At 54.2% G+C, this 16470-nt stretch overlaps 2 protein-coding genes across 3 annotated transcripts; one reads left to right on the forward strand and one right to left on the reverse strand.

Annotated features, from left to right (window-relative positions):
• Positions 1–8041: 8041 nt before the first annotated feature.
• MED9 (mediator complex subunit 9) lies at positions 8042–12078 on the forward strand. Its single transcript, XM_068699873.1, has 2 exons — positions 8042–8366; positions 11248–12078. The coding sequence occupies exons 1-2, from the start codon at positions 8203–8205 to the stop codon at positions 11462–11464; spliced, it is 381 nt and encodes a 126-aa protein (XP_068555974.1). The 5' UTR covers positions 8042–8202; the 3' UTR covers positions 11465–12078.
• A 1931-nt stretch (positions 12079–14009) lies between these two features.
• Positions 14010–16036, reverse strand: RASD1 (ras related dexamethasone induced 1). Of its 2 annotated transcripts, none has more exons than XM_068699868.1 (2): positions 15605–16036; positions 14010–15300 (listed from the first exon to the last, which is right to left on the reverse strand). In XM_068699868.1, the coding sequence occupies exons 1-2, from the start codon at positions 15888–15890 to the stop codon at positions 14744–14746; spliced, it is 843 nt and encodes a 280-aa protein (XP_068555969.1). In that variant the 5' UTR covers positions 15891–16036; the 3' UTR covers positions 14010–14743. The 2 variants fall into 2 exon arrangements, with proteins under 2 accessions (XP_068555969.1, XP_068555968.1); XM_068699867.1 differs by having other exon boundaries at positions 14010–15374.
• Between the last annotated feature and the right edge of the window lie 434 nt (positions 16037–16470).

Raw genomic sequence — 16470 nt, forward strand, 5'->3', positions numbered from 1 at the left:
GCGAGCTCCCCGCGTCCCCAAGGCAGCTTTGCATTCCTGCTGAGTCAAGCTGACAGCGCGCTGACATTCGTTTTGACCTTTCGAATCACAAGGATGTTCTGTCCTTCCCGGCCAAGTACAGCCTGGCCACCCCGTGGGTGGATTATAGTGGATATACAGTGGCTGCAAGTACGGATCTGGCACCGGGGAAGCGCACGCGTGGGCTCGGCTGCCTTCGTGTGCATGGGGAGCATCCTCAGTGCCCTGCTTCCCTCCTGGGGTGCCAGGGTGGATGTGGCACAGGATGGGAAGGAGGGGACGGTGGTAGAAAAGATGCCAAGTGGCTGGCTTGGCAGGGGAGAAGGGCTCCTGCAAAACCAGGAGCCAGCGATGAGCCCTCCAGCAGCCACCCCCTTGCTGGCAGCTCCACAGGATGCTCCCAGCTCCCTGAATTTCCCGTCTTCCAGCTAAATTATTCCTTTTGTTTTGAGAGAACGTCAAGAACCGCAATTAGGAGGCAATGTGCAATTAGCCTGGTGGCTACCAGGGGCAGTGCCCTCCTTCCCAGGCTCCCCAAAATCCAGCTCCGGGCAGGAGGCTGCTTCAGCACGAGGTGCACCCCGGCCCCAAAAGCTGGGAGCAGGAGCGAGCTGAAGGGAAGGCAGCACACTGCAGCTTCCAGAGGTGTTAAATATGGTCACCGGCAGAACAGATCGATAGGGCTAAATGAGCATCTTCCTCTCTCAAGCACGGCCCCAGCACACACAAAATCCTATTATGTAGGACAGCAGCCAGGCCATGAGCGGGGCTGAGAGCAGAATGCAGGTTGTATGGCTCATATGGGGCTGGGGGAGCCATCCCCATCACCCTGTCCCTATAAAACCCATTCCCTCGCTCCAAGCCCTGCTGGAGACCAGGCTCTGCCACGTGGCTGGCACCAGCCCAGGCTCTCCCGGCCCGGATCCGGCCACCTTGCAGCCTCATGGCGCCGGGAAGGCTGGCGGCTTTGTGCTCGCAGCCCGGATGCCCTGCTTATCTCTCCCTTCTCTTGGCCTGACACATTTTTTCCTCCCTCTCCTTGCCTAACCAGTCTATAGGACTCTTATCTCAAGCCCTGAACCACCCTTTCCCAAGGCATTTTCAGCAGCATCCTTTGCAAACCCATTTCCAGGGGGCTGTGCATGGCATTAGGGGCTCAAGTGACAACTGGCAGGAAAGCCCTTTTGCTTTTACGCCACGCTGATGTCCCCAAACCCCTTCTTGAAGCCAAGGCAGGGTGTAAAACAACCCCCTTCTCCTGGCAAACACTTCTCAGCCTTTCAGGCTTCCTGCAGCTGGCCCTGCCTGGGAGGTGATGGGTGCCCAGGTCCTGCAGAGCGCTTTGTGGTGGAGAAACCAATGCCCATTTGGGGTTTCTGCCCTGCAGCTGGTCCGTCTGCAGCCCAGGGGGAAGGGGGCTGCTTGTCCCATCCCAGGTGCGTGCACATCCATGCGTCTGCACGTGTCTCCAGCCCTCTGCATCCCACAGGGTCGCAGAGAGAAGGTTGAGTGAAAGAAGCGACACAAATCCACAGGGTTTTGGCTGCGTTTCATGAAAACGCTGGAAATCCCACAGTCGCATGCCCTCGTGTCCAGCCTGCCCTTTGGAAACTATCCCTGGCCCGTGCCTTGCTCCGAACCACGCCAGTAACGCAGCGCTCCGCGGGGGCTGCTTGGTGCGGCAGCTTGGTTTCGGGCAGCCAGAGCCAGCCTGATTCAGCCTCTGCTGGCCCAGAGGAGCTGCTTTCCGCCCCAGAAATAGCAGCTCGGATGATGCTCTCTGCAGCTGGGGATGATGATGCAAAAACGCTCGTTATCCAGCAGGAACAATTAGAGCAATTATCCGTGCAGGCGCTGCGCGATGCCGGAATGGGCCGGCCGGTGGCCAGCTCCTGGGCGCAATCCCCATGGGGCAGGGGTGGCAGGAGGAAGAGCAAACCAAGCAGGAGCACCACGAGAGCCTCCTGCAGTGCCAGGAGGGGCTGTTCCACGCAGGAAGGACAGCCAGGACAAGGGAAGGGGTTGTCTGGAAGCCGAATGTCACTCCCTGTTGATATTTGTTTGCATTCAGATTAAGGACGGAGCAGAGGATGGTGTTAAGGACCAGGCTGCCTCATGCGGTGCTCCTGCCTCCCTCCTTGCCAGGCTCCATCATGAGAGAAGCGGGGCTGGGCTCAGCTTTTGCCATTTATCTATTTAGAAATGGGCAGCACCGGGGCCGGATCGAGCCCTGGGTACCTGGTGGGCACCAAACCCGGTGGCAGCTGCCAAGCAGAGCTGCAGGGCACGTTCCCCTGGGGGCAGAAATCAGACTTCTGGCTGAGAAATTCCTGTTGGGAAAAAGCGTAAAGGGCAATTTCTCAAATTTCTCAATTCAGAACAAGGAAGACTCTTTGTTTTTCCCCTTGACATTGTTTAAACATCTCGTTTCAGTGCTGCTAGAAGTAATCCCTGCTCCCCGACGGCTGCTTGGAGCCAAAATCCCAAACCAATCCCAGGCAGATAAACAACCACTCCCTGAATAAATCAGAGCGCAGCCAGGCTGCAGGGAGAGCTTTAGGGCAGGTTCGGATGTGGCTGGGTACCCGATCACCACCTGATGCCCAAGGAGTGGCTGGGGAGAGGGGGTGGGAGCTGGAGGAATGTGGGGTGCACTCTCTGGGGGAATGCAGGGCATTTTCCATAGAAAACTTTATCTCTGGCAAGCGTGCCACCACATCCTGGGCTTGTTTGTCCTGCAAGAGCAGCGAACTTCCTAGGAAAATATAGCTACCTGGTCAGAAAAGCCTGATAGGCTTTGTTTATTAGCGGCTAAATATTAAACCCTCGGCAAACAGGGCTGGGAGATACCTTCGGGGCCGGGAGCGGGGCTGGGGCTGTGGGGCCACAATGCGGTGCCCCACAGGCTGCCGGCCCTGTGCAGCAGCAGGAGGAAGCCTCCCCAAAATGCTGCTCTCAGCACGGCCTCAGAAATGCACCTTCCTCCAGGTGAGGAAAGGAGCTAGTGAGGCTGAAAAAGGATTAAAAGGTTTCTCGCTACGGATGGGGATTTCTCCACCACTGAACCTCGCGGTGCCTTGATTTGCACAGGCAGCATGTCTCCAAGCACGCCAGTGCTGCCCCAGAAACCCACTGCTCTGGCACATCAAACGGCGTCCTTCAAGGCTGCCTGATTTACAGGGCCCCTGTAAAATTTGCCTTCAGTAATCAGGCCAGTGATACCAGAACGGCATTTGCAACTGAAGCAAAGGACGGGCTTAAATCTTGCGTGGTGTCTCTGCAGCGGTGCCAAAACAAAGCGCACGCAAAGCCCATTTCCTCTCCCCATGCTTTAGGTAACCAAAGGGCAGCATTTTGATCTGCTCAGGCTCTTCATAGAACAGTTTTTCCTGCCGTACTTGAAGGGAACCTGACAAACACATCAACAAAGCCTGACCCACTTTAGCAGAACAAGAACGACACCAAGAGAGGGAGCGGGGATTTCAATCAAGTCCTTAATGCTGTCCTATTAACACGTCCCTGCTACGTGGATCCGGATAAATAGATCCTGATAAATGGATCCGGATAAATCGATCCTGACAAGTCTGTTCTCTGAACAGGGCAAGAATTAAAACCTGCACCATGGCCATGCAGGGCAGTGCTGCTCTGGGACCCACATATCCACGTTCACAGGGACTCAAACATTTACATTGTCCCTCTCCAGCACCTTTCCAAAGCACGGTGTGTGCAGTTGGGGTGTCAGGAAGCACTCCTTGCCCAGGCTGGGTGCTGGGCGCTGCCACAGGCTCTTACAACATTTCTTCGAGGCTCTGCTTTCATGTCGAGAGCTCCAAACGCTGCCGCCTCACGTGTTTGGCGGCACGTGTTTTATGACTAACTCATTGTTTGCAAATAACAGCAAGGACACTGCTGAGTCAAGCACGCTGCGGGCGATACCAGCAGGGGCCCAGAGCTGATTTTGCCCAGTGGTAACGGGCACTTTCCTCCTTTGGGGGTGGGTTTGACACCCCCAACTCACACTCCAGGCTCTGCGGGGTGAGTTTTGCCCCTTTGCACTGTGTCAAAATTGAGGCTGGGAGGCAGGAAAGCTCAGAGCTGCCTGCACCAGGAGATGGGCCAGGCTGGGGGCTGCAGCCAGTCCTGCCGTGTGTTTTCCTGGATCCACGTTTCTGCGTAGCTGACCTTGTGCAAGCTCTCCGCGCTCTCCTTGCCCACGCGCTGGCTTGGATACCTCCCCTGAGGGGGGGACTGCAGCCCCCCACATTTGCTCAGCGGTGGTGTGGCATCAGCGAACATCATGAGATCGCCGGACACTCCCCGCGCCCTTGGCTCGTCCCCCTTCTCCCCCCCAAATTTTGGCACGCTCAGGCTCTGGCCTTCAGGGCTGGGTCAATGCCCTGTGGCTCTGACATCCAGCCTGGAGCCAGAATGACCTGAATGAAGCCTCCTGTGCCTCAAATTTTCCCCACATGCTGGGCTTCGTTGGATGAGGAGGCCTCTCTCCTTCATGGTGGCACCTCCTGGGCCACGGGACGATGGAATTCTCCCCAGGGCAGCCCCAGGATGGGACACTGCCGAGTTCCCCTGGCAGTGGGTGGCTCTGGTGCTTCAGATGTGCTTGGATGATGCTCAGCTTATGGCCCCCTCATTCCTGGCAGCATCCCTCAAAGAACCAGGGACACCAGGGCCTGAAACGGGCCCAAATTTCCACCTGATCAAAATTAGGGGGATGCTGGGCAGCAATCTCAGCAGGCTCACAGCCACAACCCAGCAAAAAGCACCAATGTTCTCGTGCTGCTGACCACAGCCACAGGCTGCTTGCCCAGAGGCCGGCAGGAACTGTAACTTCTTATTCCTATCGCCCCATGCCAGGTGGCCACAACCCTGACAGCACCTCCCTGACATTGTGATACAGACTTATCCCACCGCAGCAGCTTGGCAGGCCTTTAAACAGAAAATTCGGGTCGACAATGTGGTACCGGGGCAGGATGGAGAGATAAAGTTCGACACAATGATAGCCGGGCATTAAAAAATGATAACAGAGCTGGTGGCAATCGCACGGCAAGATCCAGATGGACACAGAGAGAAAGGGGCCTGGTGAAATGCCAGATCAAACTCATAAAAATGTCAGGTCATTGTAAGGAGACATCGGTGAGAGGCATGGAGCTGCATGGCGCTCTGTTAAATAACTGGTGGTAAAACTCCCCCAAATTACCTTTGGAAGCAGGCATGAGATGCGATTTGTATAGAAATGACAGGAAAAAAAAAGAATAATATTAGCATTGCAAAGAAACAGGCAATAAGAGGCTCCAGACACGCTTTATTTGATCAGCTGTTTTTTTAGGATAACAGGTTAACCAAATGTTCGGGCGAGCAACGAGCTTATGCAATAGGTTCAAGATGTGGGAGATCAGATGGTCTGGAGACATCTGCACATTTCAGAGACTGGATGTCCAGCAAGTGAATTATACAAAGAGCACAATCTACATACTGATAAAAAACAGGACAATCATTTGCACTCTGGGTTTATCACCGAATCTAGGGGGGAAGTTATTCTTTTCATTCAACGCTAAGCATCTCTGTTCATGCTTTAGCTGCCTCACTAGGAATTTTCAGAGGTTGCTCACTCAAACCTTTCAGCTGAGGGCCTGAAAGTGGGTGAAAACCAGACTGAAAATTAGGAAGATCTGCAGAGCAATGACAGCTCGGTGAGAGAACAGCAGGAGGGCCAGATACAGCCCTTCCAGCTGAGATGGAGACCTTGGCAGGATTTTAAAGTGATGTGGAGGCTGGAGATCATGTTGAGGGTGATGGCTACCTATTAGGAACTGAATTACAAGGACGTAAGCCAGGCCATTGAAGAGTCACCCTGTGGGGATAAGGGTCTCACAGCCTGGAGCTCTGCAAAGGCAGGTGAGGATTAGGGCTGAGGTCCCCGCAGTCCTCTCCAGGAATATGGACACACCAGTCATGGTGTAGGCAAGAGGTTGACACTCAAATTGTGACCACGCAGTCTCATCCCATCAATTCACCAGCATCTTTGGTGATGGAGGAGCCATTGGCACCACGTCCTCACTGCAAAACATCTTCCTTCTCCCCTGAACTTGCCAGGAGACATGACAAGCCCCAAAGGATGGGAGTGGGCCACCTGAAGGAGCTGTTCCCATGAGAAAGGGAAGGTGCGAGGCAGGGACAGGGCTGAATGCCACCGAGATAAAGCTGCCTGTTCCAGCTGCTGTGGGAACACGTGAACCAAAATGGGAACTGAACGGCACAAAGAAATGCTGATTGACAGCGCTGTAGTTGTGTTTGAATGGTATCTGCATGTTGTCACCTACCCTAATGACTGCCTGACTCACCCATCAGAGGCAGGCATCCAGCAGCCTAGCAATTAACCACACTCCTCAATGAAGTCAAGGGGAGAGTTAAACCCAGCACGGTACAGAAGAAAATGACCCCCGTGAGGCCGAATTGAATCTCGCTTTAGAAAAGCCCATAAAACAACGTGCAGGAACAAACCTCTCTGCTCAGCCCCATGCAAAGGACGCAGCATCCTGTACCTCCTGCTTGGCTCAGCCAAGGACCATAAATCCCACCAGCCTTCCCACAGGGATCTGCTCAGCAGGTCCTGGGCTCCATGGGGCTCCTCGCGCATTCCAGCACCAGTGCCCAAGCTGGGATCTATTCCTGACAGTAGGAACAAAGTGAACAATTGCATCTGCTATATTTAGAGCAAGCAGTCAATACTCCACGTGTACAAATGGTTACCAGCATTCTCATTTGATATATAAATAGCCCCTGTTTGCTTTTCGAAATAAATTGCTTTAAAAAAAAAAATAGAAAATTGCCTTCCCAGTCATCCTCAGCCTGTAACTAACTGATGAGCACGGAGGCTTATTGCAAATGAAATATTATGTATTTTCTCAAAGCCAATCCAGGAAGCAAAACTCGTGATTATGTCTAGCATTATTATGGCTGCAATCCTGTGTATTGATAGAGCGATTTAAACGTGGCAGCAGCAGTTTGCTGAAGCAAACTCGGAGGACTGTGATACTGAGGGGCACCATCCCTGATCTCCTGGCTTCCAGGCAGGGCACCCTCAGCAGCCACCTCCTTCACCTGCAGGTCAGGCATGCGAGAACCCCATTTCTTTCCCCTCTCCCAGCTTCATTTCCTTCCCCTCTCCCAGCTTCATTTCTTTCCCCTTTCCCAGCTTCACTGAGGTCCCAGCCCTGGCACCAGATTTCTGTCTCTGTCCCTCCAGATTCCCCCATTTTCAAGCTCCAGCTCTCTGCCAACATTTAAATTTTCCATCCCTCTGACAGATACACCCAGTGCTTCTTCCCTCACACAGAAAGCCAGCTTCTGTGGAGGCATCTCTGGGTAAGGTGTTACAAAACAGCGCGCCAGCCACCTCGATGCATTGTCCTCAGTTAGGTTAAAGTTAAACTAAGGACAGCGGTTAATGAAAAAACACGGCAGAAAGCTGAGATCTTATGGACACAACCAAACCCTGCTGGGGTAGAAGGGTGCAGTGGTTACTGATTTAACACAGAATAACACAATTCCTCCCGCAAGGCTCAGCGGGAAAGGCAGGGACGCAGACAGGCTGGAGACACCCCCGATCTGCTGATGATCAGTGCAAATTGTGGGGTGTAGAGCTGGGAGAACAGACCCAGAGCCTGGCATGGGTTGGATATTAGGAAAAACTTCTTTACTTAAAGGGTTGTGAGGCGCTGGAAGGGGCTGCCCAGGGAAGCAGTGGAGTCACCATCCCTGGGGGTCTTTGAGTGATGTTTAGATGTAGTGCTTGGTGATACGGTTTAGTGGGGGGCTTGTTAGCATTGGGTCAGAGGCTGGACTATGTAAACTGCTTTAATTCTTTGACTGGATGATTTTGGAGCTCTCTTCCAACCCAGATGACTGCACCAGGCCCAGCTCCAGCCTCACCCCCGGGGCCTTGCCGCAGGCCCCAGCGCAAGGCCCCAACCTCCAGCCCGGTCCCCAGGCTTCACCCCCATGCCCCCGGCTCCCCTCCCAACTCCAGCCCCAGGCTCCAGCCCCGTTTCCAGGCCCCAACGGAGCCCAGGACCCGGCGCAGGCCCGCTCCCCGGCCCATCCCCGGGCCGAGCTCCGCCCCGTGCCGTCACTGAGCAGCGCCGCGGCCGCGGGCTGGGGGCCGCCATGGCCTCGGGGGGCGCCGCCGCCTCCGCCACCGCCACCCGGGCCCCCGCCGAGGAGCCGCCATCGGCCGAGCCCCCAGCCGAGCAGAAGCCGCCGCCGCCTCCCCCTCCGCCGGTTCAGGAGGAATTTTCCTTCCTGCCGCTCGTCCACGACATCATCAAATGGTAACGGGCTGCGGGGAGCCGGGGATGGAGAGCCCCGGGTGGGGAGCGGGGCAGTGGGGTGCCCACTTTTTAAGGATCCTTCTCGGTCCCCTCAGTGTCTCCCCTGCTCTTTGCCTCCTGGTTGGGGTTGTGGGAAGGGTGGCACACCCGTACCAGGCACTGTTTGGGTCACTGAGGTGGTGCCCGGGTGCTGACATCCACTCGTGCTGGGTCATTGCTCTGCGTAACCCCGCTGATAATGGCCCCAGAAGGTACAGGCAGTCCTGGAGCAGCAGCAGCACAGGGTGTTTCTGGGGTGTTGTAAAAAATGGGATGGCTCCTGCAGCCTTACAGGCTGAATGGATCGCTTCCTGGTTCGAGATCGGTGATTTATGGGCAAAGGATCCTGAAAACTGGGGTGTTTTGGGGCTAGGGTGGCCCCATCGGAGATGAGTTCCCAGCAGGAGCATGACACTGAACATCCATCCAGGGCCATCGCCGTGCTCTCACTTGGGCATGGAAAGCACAAGTTCCCCTGTTACCAGTTACGGGACCAACTGTGCTTTCCCTGCATGCTTATATGAGAGCTGAAGCTGCTTTGTGTCCTGGTAGTGCTTCACTTGTACCAAACCTGAGTGCTGAGAGAGGTTCGCCCTTAACAACTGCACCGTGAGAGCCATGGTAAGGAAAGACAGGGTAAGGAAAGACACCCCCCCTGCCACACCAGATGCAGGGCAGATGTGAGAACACAAACCCCAGCCTCAGTTTCCCCTCTGAGGCTGACCCTGCCTGAGCTGCCCAGACCACAGCGGGGAGCTTGAGCCCGTTGCCAGCTGCAATCCTGTGCATAAGCAAAGTGGGCAGGAGCCCCGAGCAGAGACCTCCCAGCCTGCGATTTGTCACCGAGCAGGTCGTGACGACCCACAGATGACAGCTCCCAGGATATCCTGTGCCCTGTCCTGCTGAGCCGCCCACTCCCACCACCCTGCTCCCTCCGTGGGGCTGGCACCTGGCTTCTCCGTGAGCCGATGCAGCTGTGCCGAGCGGTGCTGCATGGAAACAGGACCACAGAACCAGGCGGTGTGGGATGTGCCACATCATGGCCCTGACAGATGGCAAACGTATTATCCTTTAACACTGCCACTAGACGCGGAGCCCAGCCCTGCTGTTTTGACACTGACTCAGCCCTGAAGACACCTCACCTCCAAGGTGACTCGGTGTTCAGGAGCGATGATATATCGCGTAAATTTGCTTACACTCAAGGCCACGTGCTCTTTCCTGTCATTTGGGTCCCGAGAAAGTTTTCCCAGGCAGGGCTTGCTGTTGTTTTCACCCTTGTGCAAACAAATGGCATTGCCTGGGAGGTCCCAGCACATGGCTCTACCACTAATTGTTTGTGCTGGTGTAACCAGGAGCCCAGGTGGGATGTGATGGAGTGACACCAGTGAAGGACAACTGGGGAAGCCTGCGAGGGGTTTAAAGAGCTCTGTCCTTTAAGGGAGGTCCTCAGTGTGCTCCTTCAGCACAGGCTGTGGCTGGACATCGCATTTAATCCTAGGTTATTGCAGGTGGTTGAATCTCTTTCCGCTCTTCCTCTCACCTCTGTCCCTGCCCTCAAAGAGGGAGTCGCTTCAATGTCTTGATCCAGCAGGGAAATCACCCATCAGAAAAAAAAAATAATAAAAAAAAAGAATTATTCATTTGGATCAACCACCTGGACAGGCAACCAGCCGTTCTCTAGGTGCAGGGAAGGGAATAAGCCTCGGAGAGACCCGGAGGGCCCTTTTAAAGCCACCCTGCAGCTCTCGTGGATTAAAGGCAGTGTCAGCCCATCCTTCCCCAGCCGTGCAACGTGTGTGTGCGCCTGTATTTTTCCACTGCCGACCTGACCGTAGATGCCTGCATAATGGGGATACATTATCGGACCAGCTGCAGTTTTATTTAGAAGAGAGTAATGAATATTTTGTTCCGACAGCCTTTTGAAACGAACAGGACCATCTGGTTAAAAGTTTTGCTCTCAGCCATGTCACGATTCCCCAAAGTTATAATCAAGCACCTCTCAGCCCTGGTCATGCTCCCAGATTGAACGGGCTCCCAGATTTCAAAGGCCGTTAGAATCCCGCTTTCACTATTAGCAGGCGCCCTGGAAGCTGAGATTTGCTTTCGCCTGGAATCGTAAAACTCCTCGCTGCTGCTAACGAAGCTGAGGCAGATACTAATGAGGGTTTGAGGGCAGACACTGCTTCAGACAGCACTGATCCCTGAAAAGCACAGAGCTGGCTGCAGAAGCAATTGTGCTGCTCTTAAAAAATAAGCTGTCGCTTCTCTTTTATTAGGTATACATCCCCAGAGAGTCGTTTTAAAGCTCCAAAGTGCCATTCTCTCTGCCATTGGACACTCTCTGATACTTTGGGGAACAATTTCCATTTTCTGCTGTCAAGCTGTTTGACTGCATTGATTTTTTGGATTACTTTGGCAACAGGTCACAGGCGAGCCTGAGATCTTTTTTTCACAGGTGCCTACACACAACACACATGCATAATCTTACTGGCCCCAAGGAGAGAGACCGAAAAGAAAAGATTTAGCCTATTTTGTGGTAATGTTTTAAAGCTCTAAACCAACTCCTGAATGGTGGAATGGGACCTAAGGTAACTGGATTGTGTGCTGGAAATTACCAGGAAAGCAGTTTGTCTCAGAAGCTACCCAGTCCGTTTATTTATCTGTGGTTATTTTATTGTCAGAGGTGACTGAGGTGTGTGTAGCTAAATACCAGGAACAAAGGTTTCCCCGTGGATTCCAGTTTAAGCTGTGATTACACTGGAAATGGCAGTTCCCCCATCAGGCTGAAGGCACCTTTCCAATAGCAGGTGTGAATAGTGTCTCTGTTTTCTCTCCTCTGCAGCATGGACAAGGACAGCCAGGATGTTCACCAGGTGCTGAATGAACTCAAAAACAAGTTCCAGGAGATGAGGAAGCTGATCAGCTCCATGCCCGGCATCAGCGTCAGCCCAGAGCAGCAGCAGCAGCAGCTGCAGAGCCTGCGGGAGCAGGTCCGGACCAAAAACGAACTGCTGCAGAAGTACAAGAGCCTTTGCATGTTTGAAATCCCCAAGGAGTAGGAGGGGAGCAGCTCTGCTCGCGGGGTCAGGGAAACCTCTCCTGGCCGAACAGAGAGAAAAAGGTGTCAGAAGTTTACTTTTCTTTCTTACATGTTTTTTTTTGTCACATTGCTCTGCAGTCGTGCCTGTGGACCACGGGCATGTGACAGCGAACCAGAACAGTTCTTGTGTGCCTCACATACGGTGATTACAGCGGTGTCGTCACGTTGATCTGCTGTAGGACTGTGTGTATTTATATATGCATCTCTGGTTTTTCTCTCTGTGTGTGTTTGTTTTCTTTTTTTTTCATTCAAGCAAGCAGGGGGCATTGTGTTTTCTCCTCACTAAAGGTCAAAATACCTGCTGGTTAAGTTCAAAAGGAAAAAGGGGGCATTTTCTGCATTTTTTTTTCACTTCTGAATGGACAAAAGCGGCCAAACATCAAAAGGGAACAGAAGAGGGAAGCACAAGCTGTTTGGCCCTGCTGCTGGAAAGGGTCTCTGGGACACTTGGCAGTGTGTGTGTATAAAAGGGGAACGATTGCTCTCAGTTTTGTATGTCTCTCTCTTTCTCTGTTTTTAAACAAGTGGTGGTTGTGTCTGAGATGAGTCAAGTAAAGATTTAGAAACTCCAAACTGCCCCCGCTGTGTGTTCACTGAGTGCTGGTGGGCTCAGCAGGGGCAGGACTTTGGCAGTACAGAGGAGAAGTGCCTGGGCCCAGCTCCCCTCTCTTAACATCCCTTTTTTTTTTTGAAGGGGGATGACCTGGGGAAGCAAAACAGGCTGCTAGGGGCGTGGATTTCAGCGGGCTTTGGGTGCGTTGATCCCTCCACATCTGCCTGGGGGAGCACAGCTTGTAGGCAGTGCGCTGGGCATCCTCCTCCTGGAACAGAAGGAGGGAAAGCAGGATCGAACCAGCAGGTGTAACACAACAGCTTTCGGTTGTTCTGTAAGTGACAGAAGTCAGGCCCAACAGGATGGGGCAGTTCCGTATCTTCAGTGCTCCAGGGGCTTCCCACAAGTGCAAATATTGGAGTGGCTTGAACGTTTGCCAGTGGCTGGTGGAAAGCTCTCGAACGCGGTATTGTGTTCGGATGGATCCCAGAACTCCCTGTCCTCTGTCCTCCCGCTGCTGGCGGTTACGGTGTCGGGTGACAACCCGGTAAGCAGCACGGCATCTCAGCCCACTAACAAATCTGTGAGGGAACCTTTAATCTCACGGCTCTCCGAGCTACGCTGCAAGAAGGCACACGTCAGCAGTGGAGGAGTGGAAAACCACGCAGGGAAGCACAGTACCTGTTGAGAACCAGCATCGGAGGGCCGGTAGCATTCGTGCCCTCAAAAGAAGAGAAGCAAGATCTGTTTGGGTAAGGTTTTGCTTCCCTAAGCCGAGAGGCAGGTAATTATGCTCGCTGGGAGCTGGGATGGTTGCAACTCACCTGTAGCCTAGAGATTGCTCTGTCCCCACCGGAGTTGCTTTACTAGTAATTTCTTTGGGACGGTGCCAGCGTGTAAACTCTGAGCAAAGCAGAACAGCAAGATAAACAAAGCACAATGTACACGCTTTTTATTACCGAAATTACCTTTCTGCCAGCCGTTGCCTGTCCCAGTTCAATAAATTCTTCTGTCTCATGCCTGGACGGAGGTTTCCCTTTTTTTGCCAGTTGCTGTTCCTGAGAAAGCAGGGCGTATGAAGAGCTGGAAGAAACAGTGTTTTCCAAAGAAATGCCTGGCACTTAATACAGGAACAAGTTAACTGTTAACTTGAATCCAAGTTTTAGACTAAAACTGAAGAGGTTTTGTTTGCAATCTCACTCACCCACCTTACTTTTATGGCTTCAATAGAATTTTTCCTCATTAATATGTACTAAATGTAAGTCTGTTCTGCAACTTGAGGGCGGAACGGGGTGGCTGAAAATGATCTGGAACAGAAACAGTCTGCTTCTGAGAACCCGAAGCCGGCGAGAGCTCCTCTTTGAAGAGCTTTCACCTTATCCTTTCACTTCCAGCAATGCTTGCTGTGACTTATTATTACCAAGAGATTAAAAACCATCAGATGCAGAGGTGACCTTTCAAGCAAAGTACTTCCTTTACTCATGTTGCAAAATAAAAACAATATCCTGGACGGGGCGCAAATGAATCAGTCTCTGTTGACATCATTAAAGTGTGTTTATTTAACCGGGAAAAGGCATGAAACACAATAAGCTCTTTATAATTAAATGATGTCATTTGCCTCGGTTTCTGCAGTGAATGACATGCCAATGCCTGGCGTGTCATGGAGTTGACAGGATCGCAAATCAGCGTTGCCCAGTGAAGTGAGGAAAGAGTTCTGGCTCCGTGACCTGCTTGAGTAACAGCGTGCGTGGCCCCTCGTTACCCCGTGTGGCAAGAAACCGGCTGCTTTCAGAGACAGAAACCTTTGCACTGGGAGTCGGGGAAAATGGTGTAATAAAGGGATTGAGCTGAGAGGCGACTTTGAGCCCCTCGGAGCTGGGCTCGGGTCTCGGTTTGACAGGATCTGGTTTTGCTTTGGGGACCGGCAAAGAGAAAAAAGCAGACCCACAAGTGTCATTTGAAAAAGAGTTTTTTTTTTTTTATTATTATTTTGTAGAAAAAATAAAACATCAAGTTTCACCCACGGTAGAAACACTTGAAGATTTTTTTTGTTCATGTCAGTGACAAGCAATACCTACATAAAGTGCCTATTATGTTCTCATTTAAAAAAACCCTTCCCACTCCCCCCCCGCCCCCCAAATCTTGCAAATCAGACAAGACAAATGTAAACAAGAGTCATTTTTTGGTCCATTGGGGCTGTAACTCTGCAACGCCTTTGCAACAGCTTAGGAGTGTCTTCTGCACGTGTTTTGCAAACACAGACAAACACACGACACAGAGCCAGGGTCCGTGCACAGCTTCTCAAGTAAAAACAAAATGAAACGAAACAAAAAACAAACCCCAAGCCCCAAGTGGATTCTCACAGGTCTCTGCCCTCCCTCCTGAGAGCGATGCCCTGGCCCCAGGCTGGGCGTTTTGGGAGGGAAAGAAACACGAGGTCTGCGCCCTCCGGGCTCATCCTCCCTCGCCACCCATCCGCCCTTTCTCCATCTCTCTCCCCGGAGGAGGCTGCTCCTGGCACCCCCCTCCTGCCCTCCAAATTCTCCCCCACCGCATCCCCCTCTCCCAAAATGTACCCCGGGGGTGGGAGCCGAGGAAAACCGACCCACGGGAGGAGGGAGGCTGGGGAAGAAGCAAGTCCCTCTGCCCGGGTAGGCACCTGCCCACCCTCCTGCCTGCCCAAAGTCACTCCGGCACCGAGCCTCTTTCCCCCTCCCTGCCTTCCTTCCTTCTTTCCTTCCTTCCTTCAGCTCTTCGGGGGGCTCCTAGCTGATCACGCAGCGATCCTTCTCCTTGCCGTGCCCGCCGCCGATGGCTTTCTCCCGGATGTACATGAGGTCGCTGTGGACGCTTGGCCGGCGGGCGAAGGGAGCCACGATGCCGTACGCCTCCTCCGTGCCACCCCGGCCGCCCTCTTTCAGCAGCTTTTTGCCTTTCAGCGCCTTCTTGTGCAGGATGTCGCAGTACTGGACCGAGACCTTGCGGTGCAGGTCGGGGCTCATCTCGCTGGGCAGCTTGGCCATGGCGAAGAGAGCCTGGAACATCTGGTCCAGGCTGCTGTTCTTTTTGGCCGAGATCTCGAAGTAGGCGCATTTTTTGGGGTCTCCCCCCACCAGCTGCTCGATCTCCCTGGGCTGCACCTCCCGGTAAAAGTCCCGGTCGCCCTTGTTGCCGCAGATGACCAGGGGCACCTCTATGTTCTCCTTGGTTTTGTTCTTCAGGCACGACTTGGTCTCCAGGATCTGCTGCTTCAGGCGCTGCACCTCCTCGAAGGAGTCCCGGTTGTCCAGGCTGAACACCAGGATGAACACATCGCCTGGGGACAAAGCGGGGACGTGAGACGGCTGCGGGGACGGGGACACACACCGAGACCCCCCAGGAAAAACACAAAGAGACCAGGGAGAGATGGACCAGGCAGCACCAAACCAAGTCACCCACCCCGTGCGCACACAAAATCCCACCTCCCTCCTCCCGGGGCTGGAAAACCCATCTCCAAAATGAACAATAACCCCCCAAACCCACCCAATTTCCTCTCCGGCCAAGTACCTGTGAGGATGGAGAGGCGGCGCATGGCTGGGAAGGGGTGGTTGCCCGACGTGTCCAGGATGTCGAGCTGGTAGACCTCGCCGCGGATGCTGTAGAACTTGCGGTGGAAATCCTCGATGGTGGGGGTGTACTGCTCCTCGAAGCGGCCGGTGAGGAAGCGCGAGACGATGGCCGTCTTGCCCACCTTGGAGGAGCCCAGGATGACCATGCGGTAGCAGTTTTTGGCGGGGATGCTCAGCTCGGCCTCGCTGGGACACATCTTCTTGATCATCGCTGCCAGTTTCATTGAAGCCGGCGAAGGCGCGGCTGGCGCCGAGAGGACGAGGAAGAGGAGGAAGAGGAGGAAGAGGAGGAAAAGCAAAGCCAAGGGTGCCCCGGCTGCTCAGCACCTCTCCCCCCGCTAGGAAAGGGCCGCTGTGAGCTCGGCACGGGCTCCGCAGCCGCGTTATATGGAGGTGGCAGCGACCGCCCCTCGGCGCGTCACGGCCCGGGGCGGCGGCGGCTGAGTCAGCGCCGGCCCCGGCCCCCCCCCTTTTCCCCGTCCCCCTCCCGTTCCCATTCCCGTTCCCGGTCCTGCCCCGGCTCCGGATGCTGCGGGAGCCGGGGAGCCGCGTCCCGACCCCCCCTTCCCCTTCTCCGGGTCCTGGGCAGCAGACGGAGCCCCCCCCTCTCCGTGCGCCCCGGGCGAGTCCCGCACGGATGGCAAAGTCCTGCAGGGATTGGGGCGCTTTTGGGGTGTCGGGGGAGAGGGGAGGTGGTGGCCAGCTCGGGGATGCAGCCCCGAGAAGGAGGGGTTTGTGGGGAAACCCCAATCCGACCCCAGCCCCAGCCCGACCCCAGCCCCAACAGGACCCCATCCTCATCCC

This window comes from Anas acuta, chromosome 15, assembly GCF_963932015.1.
Source record: "Anas acuta chromosome 15, bAnaAcu1.1, whole genome shotgun sequence".
In the NCBI taxonomy this organism is placed as follows: domain Eukaryota; kingdom Metazoa; phylum Chordata; class Aves; order Anseriformes; family Anatidae; genus Anas; species Anas acuta.

Excerpts from the sequence above, each read along its gene's own strand:
- RASD1 (XM_068699868.1), bottom strand. The coding sequence starts at position 15,890 with ATGAAACTGGCAGCGATGATCAAGAAGATGTGTCCCAGCGAGGCCGAG. Across the intron at positions 15,301-15,604 it reads CCGCCTCTCCATCCTCACAG|ATCCTGGAGACCAAGTCGTG; the intron begins GTACTTGGCCGG and ends CTGAAGCAGCAG.
- MED9 (XM_068699873.1), top strand. The coding sequence starts at position 8,203 with ATGGCCTCGGGGGGCGCCGCCGCCTCCGCCACCGCCACCCGGGCCCCC. Across the intron at positions 8,367-11,247 it reads GTCCACGACATCATCAAATG|CATGGACAAGGACAGCCAGG; the intron begins GTAACGGGCTGC and ends TCTCCTCTGCAG.